General features: G+C 42.2%; 1 protein-coding gene across 1 annotated transcript in view; it reads left to right on the top strand.

Annotated features, from left to right (window-relative positions):
• IRS2 (insulin receptor substrate 2) overlaps positions 1-3416 on the top strand; it is a 34487-nt gene extending 31071 nt beyond the window's left edge. The window contains exon 2 of the mRNA XM_017501789.2: positions 939-3416. Within this exon, the coding sequence (XP_017357278.1) occupies positions 939-943 (5 nt within the window). The 3' untranslated portion in view covers positions 944-3416. The remainder of the gene's footprint in view (positions 1-938) is intronic.
• The last annotated feature ends 8071 nt before the right edge of the window (positions 3417-11487 follow it).

Genomic DNA, 11487 nt, shown 5'->3' with positions numbered 1-11487 from the left:
AAAAAAAAAAAAAAACTGAAAAGCTTAGAAAGGAAAAAAAACAGCACGCTGTGAAAGGTCAAAATCTTCCAATTTCTTCTGGCCCTTGAAGAAGAAATATATCAAGTAAAAATAGGCCGAAAACACTGGAAATCGAGAAAAGGTTAAAGAATTTTGCTCCTTCAACCTGGAAGGGAGGAAGCAATTAGATCTGGCCAAGTGTCCTCAGTCCCTGCCCCCTCTGAGCACAGCGAAAGGGTAAATTACTTAAACTGGAACATAGGAAAGTTGGGTGGATAAAAATAACCCTTTCCTAATGTTGAGGGTTATGTAACAACATGTGAGGCAGTACTGGAGCCTTCCAGTGCTGGGCACTTTCAGAAAGGGCATGGATGGTCCAGTTGGAAGCTTTCTGAGGGCAGACGTGTGGAGTTATCAGTTCCTGCACTTTCTTAACATGATGCACATTTGCAGAATAAACATAGCTTACAGAGCACTGTCACATGTGTCATGGTTTTTCATCTCTGCGGCCCTGGGAGGAAGGCAGTGGCTTCTGTGTATCTCACACAACGCAGGAAGCATCAAGGCCTAGGGGATTAGAGTGGTGGTTCTCAGGCCACATAGACACACAGTGTGAACTGCCCCTTCTCTTCTATCATTGGACAGAATGATTCATAAAAGCACGGGTGAATATTTTTCTTAAGTTGAAATACCAACCTCACTGTATAGACAACTCACCATGAACCCAACAGCTCTGCTTCTAGGAAAACTCAATCAGAGTTTTCCTACCGAATTTATTTCCGGAAAACAGAATGAACACGGGTTTGCTTCTCAGAGGGCATCTCTTTACAAAAACGACCCAGGTTCTAGCCGTGGGTTAGAGGGGCCTTTTCTGGAACTCTGGAGATTGCTGTGCTCTCCTGAGGGTCTCTGTTGACTTCCCTCCTTTTTTTTTTCAGAGTGAAGATCTGTGTGGCTTTGTCACCAGGATGTCACACGTCAGAGAACATCATTAAAAGAAGATACTCAGCATTGTCTCAGCCCAAAGCTGCTTACAGTTTTCTTTTGCACCTGAGTGCTGACTGTGTTTGTAAACACCTGTGGACTCTGTTAGACGAGGCACCGACAAGGCACGGTCACCTGCCTCTTTCCCTTGTTCCCGGATGGGGCATTCATCATTATGCTGTTTGCATTTTGTTTTGTTTTTTAACAAAATTAGCCGAAGAAATTATTCTCAAGAAAATTGGATGTTTTCATTGGCCTTCTTAAATTGTGGCCAGTGTCTTAATTTCTTCTTCTTTTCCTTTTGGCAAAGCAGACATAGCCCTCAGCATGCTAAGGGAGTGCACCCGTACCTATGAAAGTCGTACAATCTGGTATGTACTGGCTTACACTCAAAACGACCACAGTCCTACCTCAGTTCAAGGTAAAGCCGGACCTATGCGGCGGGGGTCCGGCAGGCCCTCCTGTAGCAGCCCCTGCCCTGTGCGTCTGGAGCGCGGTCCTCGGCCTTAGTGAACTGGTTCAAGTAGACAGCTGCTTGTTGGATTCCAGTGCAGGTACCTGCCATGTTTACGTCCACACAGAGCCCAGTGTAGGGCTGACATTTCTCAACGGAAGTGGAATTTGGGATTGGACTTAGAAGACGGATTACTAAATAATTATTATTATATATAACTGAAGCAACCTACTTTTGAAAATCAACTGTATTGGGTAGTGGGGGGTGGGAGGGAAGGGATTTGGGAAGGGGATGAATATCTCTTTTTACTTTTAACAGACTTGTTTAATCTTCTCGATGTAGATGTTGATGTAGGTACTTCACATTGCAAACGCCTTTTCTCCTATTTACAAGCTCAGATGTCTCTGCTCTCCTGAATCTTGGGCATGCCTTTCTGTAACCAAAAATCCCTGTAGGCGTGCTAGCAGTTCCAGGGTGGTCCGGGTTTGGTAGATTTAATTTTTAAAAAATCTGTTACCTTTAATATAATGCTATTATGTAAACCAGTGAGGCTGCCCTCAACAACAACAAAAAAAAGAAAAAAGAAAAAAAAGAAAAGAAAGAAACTGATAAAAAGAGGCATTCCAGCCCCTATGTTCTTGACGGAAAAAGAAAAAGAAGAAAAGCAATCTCGCAGTACGTGTTACTTGTCGAAAAATTCCAAACAAGACTACCCTTGTTCTGTGTTTTCAGTATTCCGAAAATACCAGTGGTGTGGCAGTTCTCGCAGATGTCAGCTACAACTGCTGAACTTGACCAGCAGGGCATCCTGCCATTTCCCGCTCCCCCGACACGCGACCGGAGGGCTGTTGACCTCTCCTCCCGTGGGGGCTTCCCCAGTGCCTGTCTTCTCTGGTAGTCAAGGAGAGGTTACACTAATTCATTGGAGATGTGAGTTGTTGGTTTTGTTTTTCTGTTTTGTTTTGTTTTTAGAAAAAATATATATAAATATATAGATATATATCACTATAGAATAATGCATTAATAAAATGAGGCTTTTTTAGAGGAAGACCAAAAAATTCAATGTCTTAAAAATATATTTAATGGCAATGCAAAAGTCTTCCTGCTTCCGTGCTGAACTTTAGAACAGAGGATTGTATTGCAAGACAAAGTTGAATGTAAAGTGATCTCCCTGAGCATTTTTAAAGTTTTACTTTTCTGAAATTATACATCACAGCAGCTCATAGGCCATACAATGTTAGCTGGAAGGTCAGTTTCCATGTATGATCTGCTTTATTAAGATGTAGAAAACATCCTGAAGTCTTTATTTAGTTTTGGGAATTGGCATCGATGGGTGTATTTGCTTTGAAACTCCCCCCAGTATGATAGGGACTGAACATGGACCCTGCTGAACGCGGTGTATTGGCGCATATTTAACTCGCCCTCTATGCTTAGAGCAGTCCTGACACTATACAGATGGTTCATGCTCATACTGCAGCTTAAAACGAGCAAAATACACATATGCTAATGTACTACATTTTCCTCTATCCTGTACATTTCAAAAAAAAAAAGGCATATGCAATATTTACATTTTTAATTTAGTTTACAGAATGGAACCAAAATGTATAAATGTTATGTTTGCTAAAACTTCACAATGTATATTGGGTCTTTGTACATTTTGCCTGACTTACCTTAAATTTAAAATATTTTTTGCTATATAAACTTTAACAGTTATTAAACAGTGTTTTCTTTTTGGGTACGTATTGTTTCTGGATATCAAGATGTTAAATATATTTCTTGCTATTGTGATATGACAAGAGACTTAACTTATCTTGCTCTGTCTTCCACTGTACACGCTGTAAATAGGGGTCAATGTGATGCTGCTGGAGACGAGAATAAACTGGACTAGAATAGTGCATTGTATTTAGTCTGTATTGATCATGGATGCCCTCCTTATAGCCATATGCAATAAAATAAAGTACATTATTTATGAAATGAATACAGCTTTGAAGATTTTTTTTCTGTGTGAATTCTCTGTTTAACATAAAGCCAATCTACTTTTAAGTTTGTGAGTAGGTGAGCAAATATTAGACTTCTTTTCTTTTTTTTTTTTTTTTTTTTTTTTGGGTGGGTTTTTTTTTTTTTTTTTTTTTTTTTTTTTTTTTGAGACGGAGTTTCGCTCTTGTTGCCCAGGCTGGAGTGCAATGGCGCGATCTCGGCTCACTGCAACCTCCGCCTCCTGGGTTCAGGCATTTCTCCTGCCTCAGCCTCCTGAGTCGCTGGGATTACAGGCACGCGCCACCATGCCCAGCTGATTTTTTGTATTTTTAGTAGAGACGGGGTTTCACTATGTTGACCAGGATGGTCTCGATCTCTTGACCTCGTGATCCACCCGCCTCGGCCTCCCAAAGTGCTGGGATTACAGGCTTGAGCCACCGCACCCGGCCTAGACTTCTAAAAGGACTTTGATACCTTTTAATTTTAAAACTTTTATTCTGGAAGCCAGTTAATACCTGCCGCATAGCAACATTTATGAAAAACAAATGTGTTATAACAACAAAAAAAGATCATTTTGATTTACGTGCTGGATACTGTTCTAAATGTATTACAAATATTAACTTCGCCATAGCTCATGACAACTTTACGAGGTAGGAATTGCCACCCTCATTTTACAGAGGAGGAGCCTGAGATTAAAAAGCTAAGAGACTTGTCTGAGGGCACACAGTCCATGAGTGGTAGAACCAGGACCGGAATCTGCCTATGCACCTCTGCACAGTGCTGTACACGCAGAAGTAGATGTACTGATGTGTACATCAAGAATGCTCCCTCCATGACACGTACACAGAAGAAGATGTACCACTGTGTACATCAAGGATGCCCCCTCTGTGATGTGTACACAGAAGATGTACCAATGCAAACATCAAGGAGACTGTCTCCATCATGTGCACACAAAAGAAGATACAACAGTGCATACATCGAGAATGCCCCCTCTGGGATGCGCACATAGAAAAAGAAACACCAATACATACATCAAGAATGCTTCCTCCATGACACGTACACAGAAGACGTACAATTGCATACATCAAGAATGCCACCTGTGACGTGCACACAGAAGAAGATGTACTGATGTGTACATCAAGAATGCTCCCTCCATGACGTGCATACAGAAGAAGGTGTACCAATACGTATTCCAAGAATACAAAGAACAAAATCATCATATCCAAGAAAAAGCAACTCAGGAAGCAGAAAATACAAAAATGATGCTGTGAATTTTTATCCAGGACAGTTTTTCCTCCTTGCTGGAAACATTTGTCCATACATCCACTTTGCCCTAAAATGATAGTCATGTAATATGTGTGTTATCTCTTGAACAAATAAATTCAGTGTGCAGTTTGGAAGGTGATTTTTTAAATGATGGTTTTTAAGTTGGCAAAGTGGGCACAAACAGTGGTGTGGAAACTTGTGATGGGGGAGCCATGGGCTGCATCCCCTGTTTGTGCATGGATGGTTTGTTCTGCAGGAGCTTGTTAGTCACAAAGAGTGAGAGACTGATCTGCAAGGCTTGATACACCTGAAATCTGATAACCATTTTAACGACAAAAGGGCAAATGATGTGGTCATTCCAGAGGCCTCCTCTAGGGTAGGAATGGACAGGTGATTTACCTGAAAGAGCATTGTGGATAAAGTACAGGGAAATGGAGTTGTTTCAAAGGTTCACAGATCCTGGAAAGATCACTCTAAGCCAATGTAGGGCCTTTTGCAGGATGTTAAGTGTTACATGACAAGATGAGATGACAGCAGACTGCAGTAATTTTGGAAGAATTTGGTTCTAACCCACTGGTGGCCTCAGCAGGCAGCTTGCAAGCTGTGCCTTAGCTCATGGTACTGTCATGATATTTGAGTCCCTTCCTCGAGCTGATCTGCAGCTTGCCCGTCCTCAAACCTTCCTTAGGCATTGCTTCACAGGTGAGGTGGGTTGTTCATTCGTACCTATCACTGTTAGTTGACCAGGGGCGATAGCATTTGAGTGAAGCAAGCATCACTTGTTATAGCAGCTTTTTGATGGCACCAGTTGAAGGACAGAGGGGAAGAGTCCCCCACTGAGAATGTGCAGTGTCTCTTCTCTGTCATTGCTCCAGCAGCATTTCTCTGAATGCTGTAACCAAGTGAAATCTGATGTTTATGGTTCTTGCTTTGGCAGTGATGCACAGATGATAGAACTAGTGTGCTGCCGTTGATGGCGTGAAAACATAAAACATCCCTTTAGGAGCTCCTTTTAGATCTCGACCTTCCCAGCCGTGTCTCTCCTCTTGTCTCTTCAGCCTCGTTTCCCTCCGCAGATCCCAATCACCCTGAATAGCGATTTGGTGGTTTCCTGTCTGCTTATCATTAGTGCCTCCTTCATTTCATGCTGGTCCTACTTTCCTACCTGAGCTCTCAGATTACTCACGGTCTTTCTGCTGCGTGTGCAAACTCCGTCCTATTTCAGGCACTTGGTTCCTCTGACCGTAGCTCTGTCTGAGTTTGTGCCTCCTCAGCTTCCTTTTTCTGTATTTCAAAGTCCTCTCCTTTCACCTTGGAACTCAAGAAGTTCTAAGTTTTTACCAAAATTACTTACACCCCAGGAAACCTACCCCAACTCTTCACCAGACTGTCTGGGTGTGTCAAACACATATCAGGGAGTGTACTACCTGCTCCTGTCTCTCCAGACCTTTCCAGTTATGATGCTGTTAATTCTCAGATGACATGGACAGAAAACATACTGACTGATAGATTTTTCTAGAAAAGATGCATAAAACAATTAAGGAGCTGTATTAATTAGCATGTATTTAGCTGCAAGTTTATTGAACCCCCAATTCAATGGCTCTTAGCTGATCTGGGATGTTATAACAAAATGCCATAGACTGGGTAGCTTATAGACAATAGAATTTTTTTTCCTTCATAGTTCTGGAGGCTGAGAAGTCCAAGAACAAGCTGCTAGCTAATGTGGTGTCTGGTAAGGGCCTGGTGTCTGGTTCATAGAACGAACTTTCTCCATGCCCTCCCATGATAAAAGGGGTGACCTAGCTCTCTGAGGTCCCTTTCATAAGGGCACTAATCCTATTCATGAGAGCTCTCCCCTCATGACTGAATCACTTCCTGAAGACCCCGACCCCCTAATATCATCACTTTGGGGATTCGAATTTTAATATTTGATTAGTGGGAGTACACAGACATTCAGACTACAGCAAGCTCAGAGCAGTAGTTCTCAAACTTCAGAACTTCTTAGAATGATCAGGAGGGATTATTAAAACAGATGGTTGCACTCCCCTCCTAGATTCTTCTCAGCAAGTCTGGGGAAAGGCCCCAAAATTTGCATTTCTAAAAATTTCCAGGTGATACTTATGCTGGTCTGGGACCACACAGTGAAAATCACCAAATTGCAAAGGGATGTATGATCTCACAACAGGAAGCCCAGGGCTGGTCAATTAGGCAGCTAAGTGGCGTGCACAGAAGCCCCGGTTCTCTTCATCTTTCTACTCAGCCGTCCTCCAGATCTGTGCTTTCATTTCTTACACTTGCCCCGCTGTGTTTTTGAGATGGTTGCAGCAGCCCCGGGAAGCATAGCCTCTCAGAATAAAGTCCAGCGAAGACAGTGTCTCTTCCTTGGGTGTCTTTTTACAGTGATGCAAATGATCCCAGAACCACCCCACCCCCAGCTGACTCTGCCTTACTTCCCATTGTCTGGGATTGGGTCCCATGATCCTGGTTTCATTGATTATGAGGAAGGGGATGGTTAATTTACACTAAAAGAGATGCACCCTCCAGGGCTGGGAGGAGTCAGCATCCCATGAAGAGACTGTTGAACAAAAGCTGGGCATTGATAACCAGGAAAAAGAAGGAGTACTGTTCCTTCAGTAGCAACGAACAGTGTCTGCTATAGCAGCAGAAAATGAAAAGGCCACGCTTTTCAAATGCAATTATATCGCTAATGTACTATCTCCATCAACTGCAATCTTGAAAGGGGGATTTATAATACAGTACAAGTAGAACAAAGTATGAATCTAGCATGATCAAAAAGAGGAGGACGTCATTGGCTTATGTTTACGGAATTGTTATTTTCCTGACTCAGAGCATAATTCTACCACTGTGGGCTTCACATATCTTTGCTTTTGTTATTAAATTCTGTGCAACATGGGAAGCTGTTTTGTAAAACATCAAGATACAAAGGATTGGAAAATTGGACCTTTGAAAGAGCTAGGACTATTTAGACTGGAAAAGAGGAAACTACAGGATGATTGATTAGTATTGATAACATTAGGGGCTATGGATAAAATGAAGACTGGTCGGCTGACCTTCTCAAAAGAAGAGAAAAGCAGAGAAAGGGGTAGAATACAATTCGAAAAACATTTTCTATTTCCATAAAAAGTAATTTAATAGTAATGAGGGTTATTAAATATCAACTTTGAGACAATTGTCAATTTCCATTGCCTGGAGGCCTTAAAAAATCGGACTTTGTAGCTATCTTTCTTCTTAGTGATTGGAGAGGGAACATAGACCACATAAACTCAACCGGCCCTTCCCCTATGGGCTCCACATCACACAGCTGAGGAGGCACCACCCGCTTTGTTCCTGTGTCAGCAGCTCCCCTGGACTTGCACAGGGCATGGCCTGAAGCCTGACATCCTGGTCCCATGCCTTGTCCTGGCTTCTCTGAGGATGGGAGAACTACGGAGCACTGGATTGAATCAGGAAAAAGAATCACGATAGTTTCTTATGCCTAGTTTAGTCTGTAAATTGTTTACCAAAGTAGTATTTAGAAAGCTGAAGGAAAAATCTAAAATTTGAAGGAAGGAGCAGAATGTGAGGTCAATCCTGACTATCGTCCGGGTTTGTAAGATCATGCGGATAGAGCATCTCTAAATCACATTGCTTGAAGAGATTTTTAAAGACAAGACAGCCAAAGTAACAAAGTGATCTTTATCAAATAGGCACTGTGGCTGGCACCTGTAGTCCCAGCTTCTGAGGTGGCTAAGGTGGGAGGGTCACGTGATCCCAGGAGTTGGGGGCCAGATGGCACAACACAGCTAGACCCTATCTCAAAAAACAAAAAAGTAAATAAATGCATGCATGATTCAAATTCTCCTTCCTCCCCACCCACCCATTATCTTTTAGGAAAAGTCAAAATTCCTGAGCATGGTAGACCTGAGATACTTGGCACTATGTGATTTGGCTTCTGCCCAATTCTCCAGGTGTATCTTCCAGGTCCTGACCCTCCCACTCCACCCTTCCTGTGACTGCACCTAAGCCTTCCTAGAGCACATCCAGCTCAAGTAAGGAAGAGACCATATAATAAAACGAGAAGACAAAGAATTGCTGGTTCTAAAAATAAATGTTTATCTACCCAGAGTTATTATTTCCTGAAAGATCCCTTGAGTAAAGTTATGCAACAATTTAGAAGCATTTTAAAAAATACACATTTAAATGCTCCGCAACATTGCTTCACTTCTTCCTTTGAAATCCGAGGACATTCATAATCTCATTTCCATTCACCCCTCTTTTCTCCTTTTTCCCCTCCTTCACATTTACGTCAGTTACATTGTTTTCTGCATTTTCTAGGTAAAAAGAAACCCACATTTTTTCTATAATGTAATTTATATGAGTTTAAAATATTTATTCTTCACTTACATTGATTCATTTCCTGCCACTGGTTCTTTGAACATGCTTATTTTTATCCATCTATTAATTGCTTGAATTTTGTTACTGAAAGCAAACAACTCAAAACTTTTTCCAGAAACTTTTTTATATGCTCTGTTCCCTGACATCTCCCATATTTGAGATGTAATTTGCCTGTTGTCTTTACAGATGAGCAACAAATGGGCTGTGGAGACCACTTTTCGGTCCTGTGCTCCTTTCCAAAGAACTCTGTGCCATTTCTTCAGCCTTCTTAGTTTATTGAATCAAGAGGTGTTGATGAATGGTTTTCAAGTTCAAATGACTTTGGGGGAATTCACCTTGCGCAGAGGTGCCCTAAGTATACAAACCCATCTTCCTAACCATTCTCACCTTCTACCTCTACTGCCCCATGAACCCAGTGTTGGTCACAGTTGCACTGAGCCTGTCACCAAATTTCAACTGTTTTATAACTCTGTGCTTTGTACTATTTCATTTGCCCTAGAGTGTTGAAACCTCTTTCTTCATCTAGAAAATTGTACTGACTCTTCAAGACAACTCTATCATGTGTCAGGAGAAGCAAAACTGGAAATAGCCAGTGAATGGTTCCAATGAGTATAATGCAACCATTTTCAGCTCACCTAAACGGAGCTAGTGACTCCCTTCTCCAGATTCTCAAGGCACCCTGCTTATCCTTCTGTTATGGCATCTTCCAAGTTTCACAGTATTACCTGTTTACCTATGTTTCTCCCACGAGGGGGCTCCTTGATGGAAAAGATCACACTGCAGACATCGTAGCAAAACCATGTTACTGCAACTGTGTTACTGTAACTCTGTTAAGACATTTATCCACCTCTTATTCTGTATTCATACACATCTGAGAGCTAAACAAATATAAAGAAAACTGAAACTCAGGTTAAACACCTTGCTCAGGGTCACAACTAATAAGCAGTGAGTCAGAATTCAAAGCATTTATTTTAATTCCAACTCTTTCCCACTGTGTTTTAATGGACCTAACACAATACATGACACACAGTAGGTACTCAACAAATCTTTGTTGAATATTTTGAATGAATGCATTTGTCTTGTAAACGACTAGGACACTCGCTGTCTAAGAGAGTAGGTTGCTTTGAACGATTGTATTGTATATTTGCACAATTTCTTCAACAATTACCCTGTTTTATTGGCTTTAGGAAGGCGTAACGTTGTTCAGGGAAGTAAAATGCATTCTTTGAATTACAGTAAGTGACCAATACTGAATCCCAATGGTTCTCTGATATCTTACATGTATAGGAAACCTTTATATAAAACAGAAAAGCCAAAGCAACAATGGCTGGGACATACAATGTTTTATTCTCTCAGGTGGAACTAGACAGATGTGGGCATTCCAAAGCTGGCATGGGGTTTCCATCACTTCCAAGGACCCACCTTCCCGCCATCGCTCAGCTTCAGCATTCTCAGTGCGCATCTTTCTGTCTTCGAGGTTGCCTCATAATCCAATGTGGCTCCTGAAGCTCCAGCCATCACAGTGGCTTTAACCACAAGAAAGGTGAAAGGGGAAAGTGTCAAAATGGGTGCCCCTGCTGGGCTAGTCAGCTACTTTGAGTCTTCTGCCTAAGTCTTGTAGGCTGCATATTTGAAACACTTCACTGAGCACATTTCCTTTCTCCCTGATTGATTTCTGCAACTAATTTCTATTGCATTCTCCTCCTCATCCAATATGCTTCTGGATATTGGAGATAGAGTGGGAAAGAAACCTGAGTGCCTGCATTCATAAGGCCTTCTTGTAGTGATCAGCAAATAAACAAATATAAATCACTAGATGAAGATAAGACAGGGAGGGATAGCCCAGAGGTTTGGGAGAGAAGCCTGTTTTCCTGAGGCTGTCAGAGGAGGTCTCACTGAGAAGGCAACATTAGATCGGAGCTCCTAGGGGCCTGCTGTGGGGACCCAAAGGAAGAGGGGGCTCAGCAGGTGCAAAGTCCCCGGGGCAGAGAACAGGAAAGACGGCCACGACTCGGTGGCTGCCCTCTCATTCCACTTCTTACAGTTCTCTAATTAGAACTTCCATGTTTAAATGAGAACCAATTTTAGAAACAGTCTATCAAAGTCTTGCCATTTAAGGGTGATCATTAAGAGCTTTGCTTCACTTCTTCATACAGAGAAGGGGTGGGAGAGGAGGAAGGACAGTGTGAAGCAGACAGACAGAAACTCCCCTTTGGCATTGAAGGTGTGTTCTCTGGGGGTGCCGACATATTCTGTGAGAGAAGGCAGGGCACAGGGAAGCTGGGCGTTCACGTAGACTGTGTGTCTTCCAGCAGAAGATGTGTGTGATGCCCGCCTGCATAGGAATGGGGTTGAGTCCTCAATACCTGGTTTCTATCCGGGCACTGCCTGGTCTCTGCTGTTTCAACAAT

The sequence above is a fragment of the Cebus imitator genome, unplaced genomic scaffold (genome assembly GCF_001604975.1).
Source record: "Cebus imitator isolate Cc_AM_T3 unplaced genomic scaffold, Cebus_imitator-1.0 Scaffold14, whole genome shotgun sequence".
Lineage (NCBI taxonomy): Eukaryota > Metazoa > Chordata > Mammalia > Primates > Cebidae > Cebus > Cebus imitator.
Note: the sequence above shows the minus strand (reverse complement) of the source record. Positions and strands in the feature narration are given on the sequence as shown.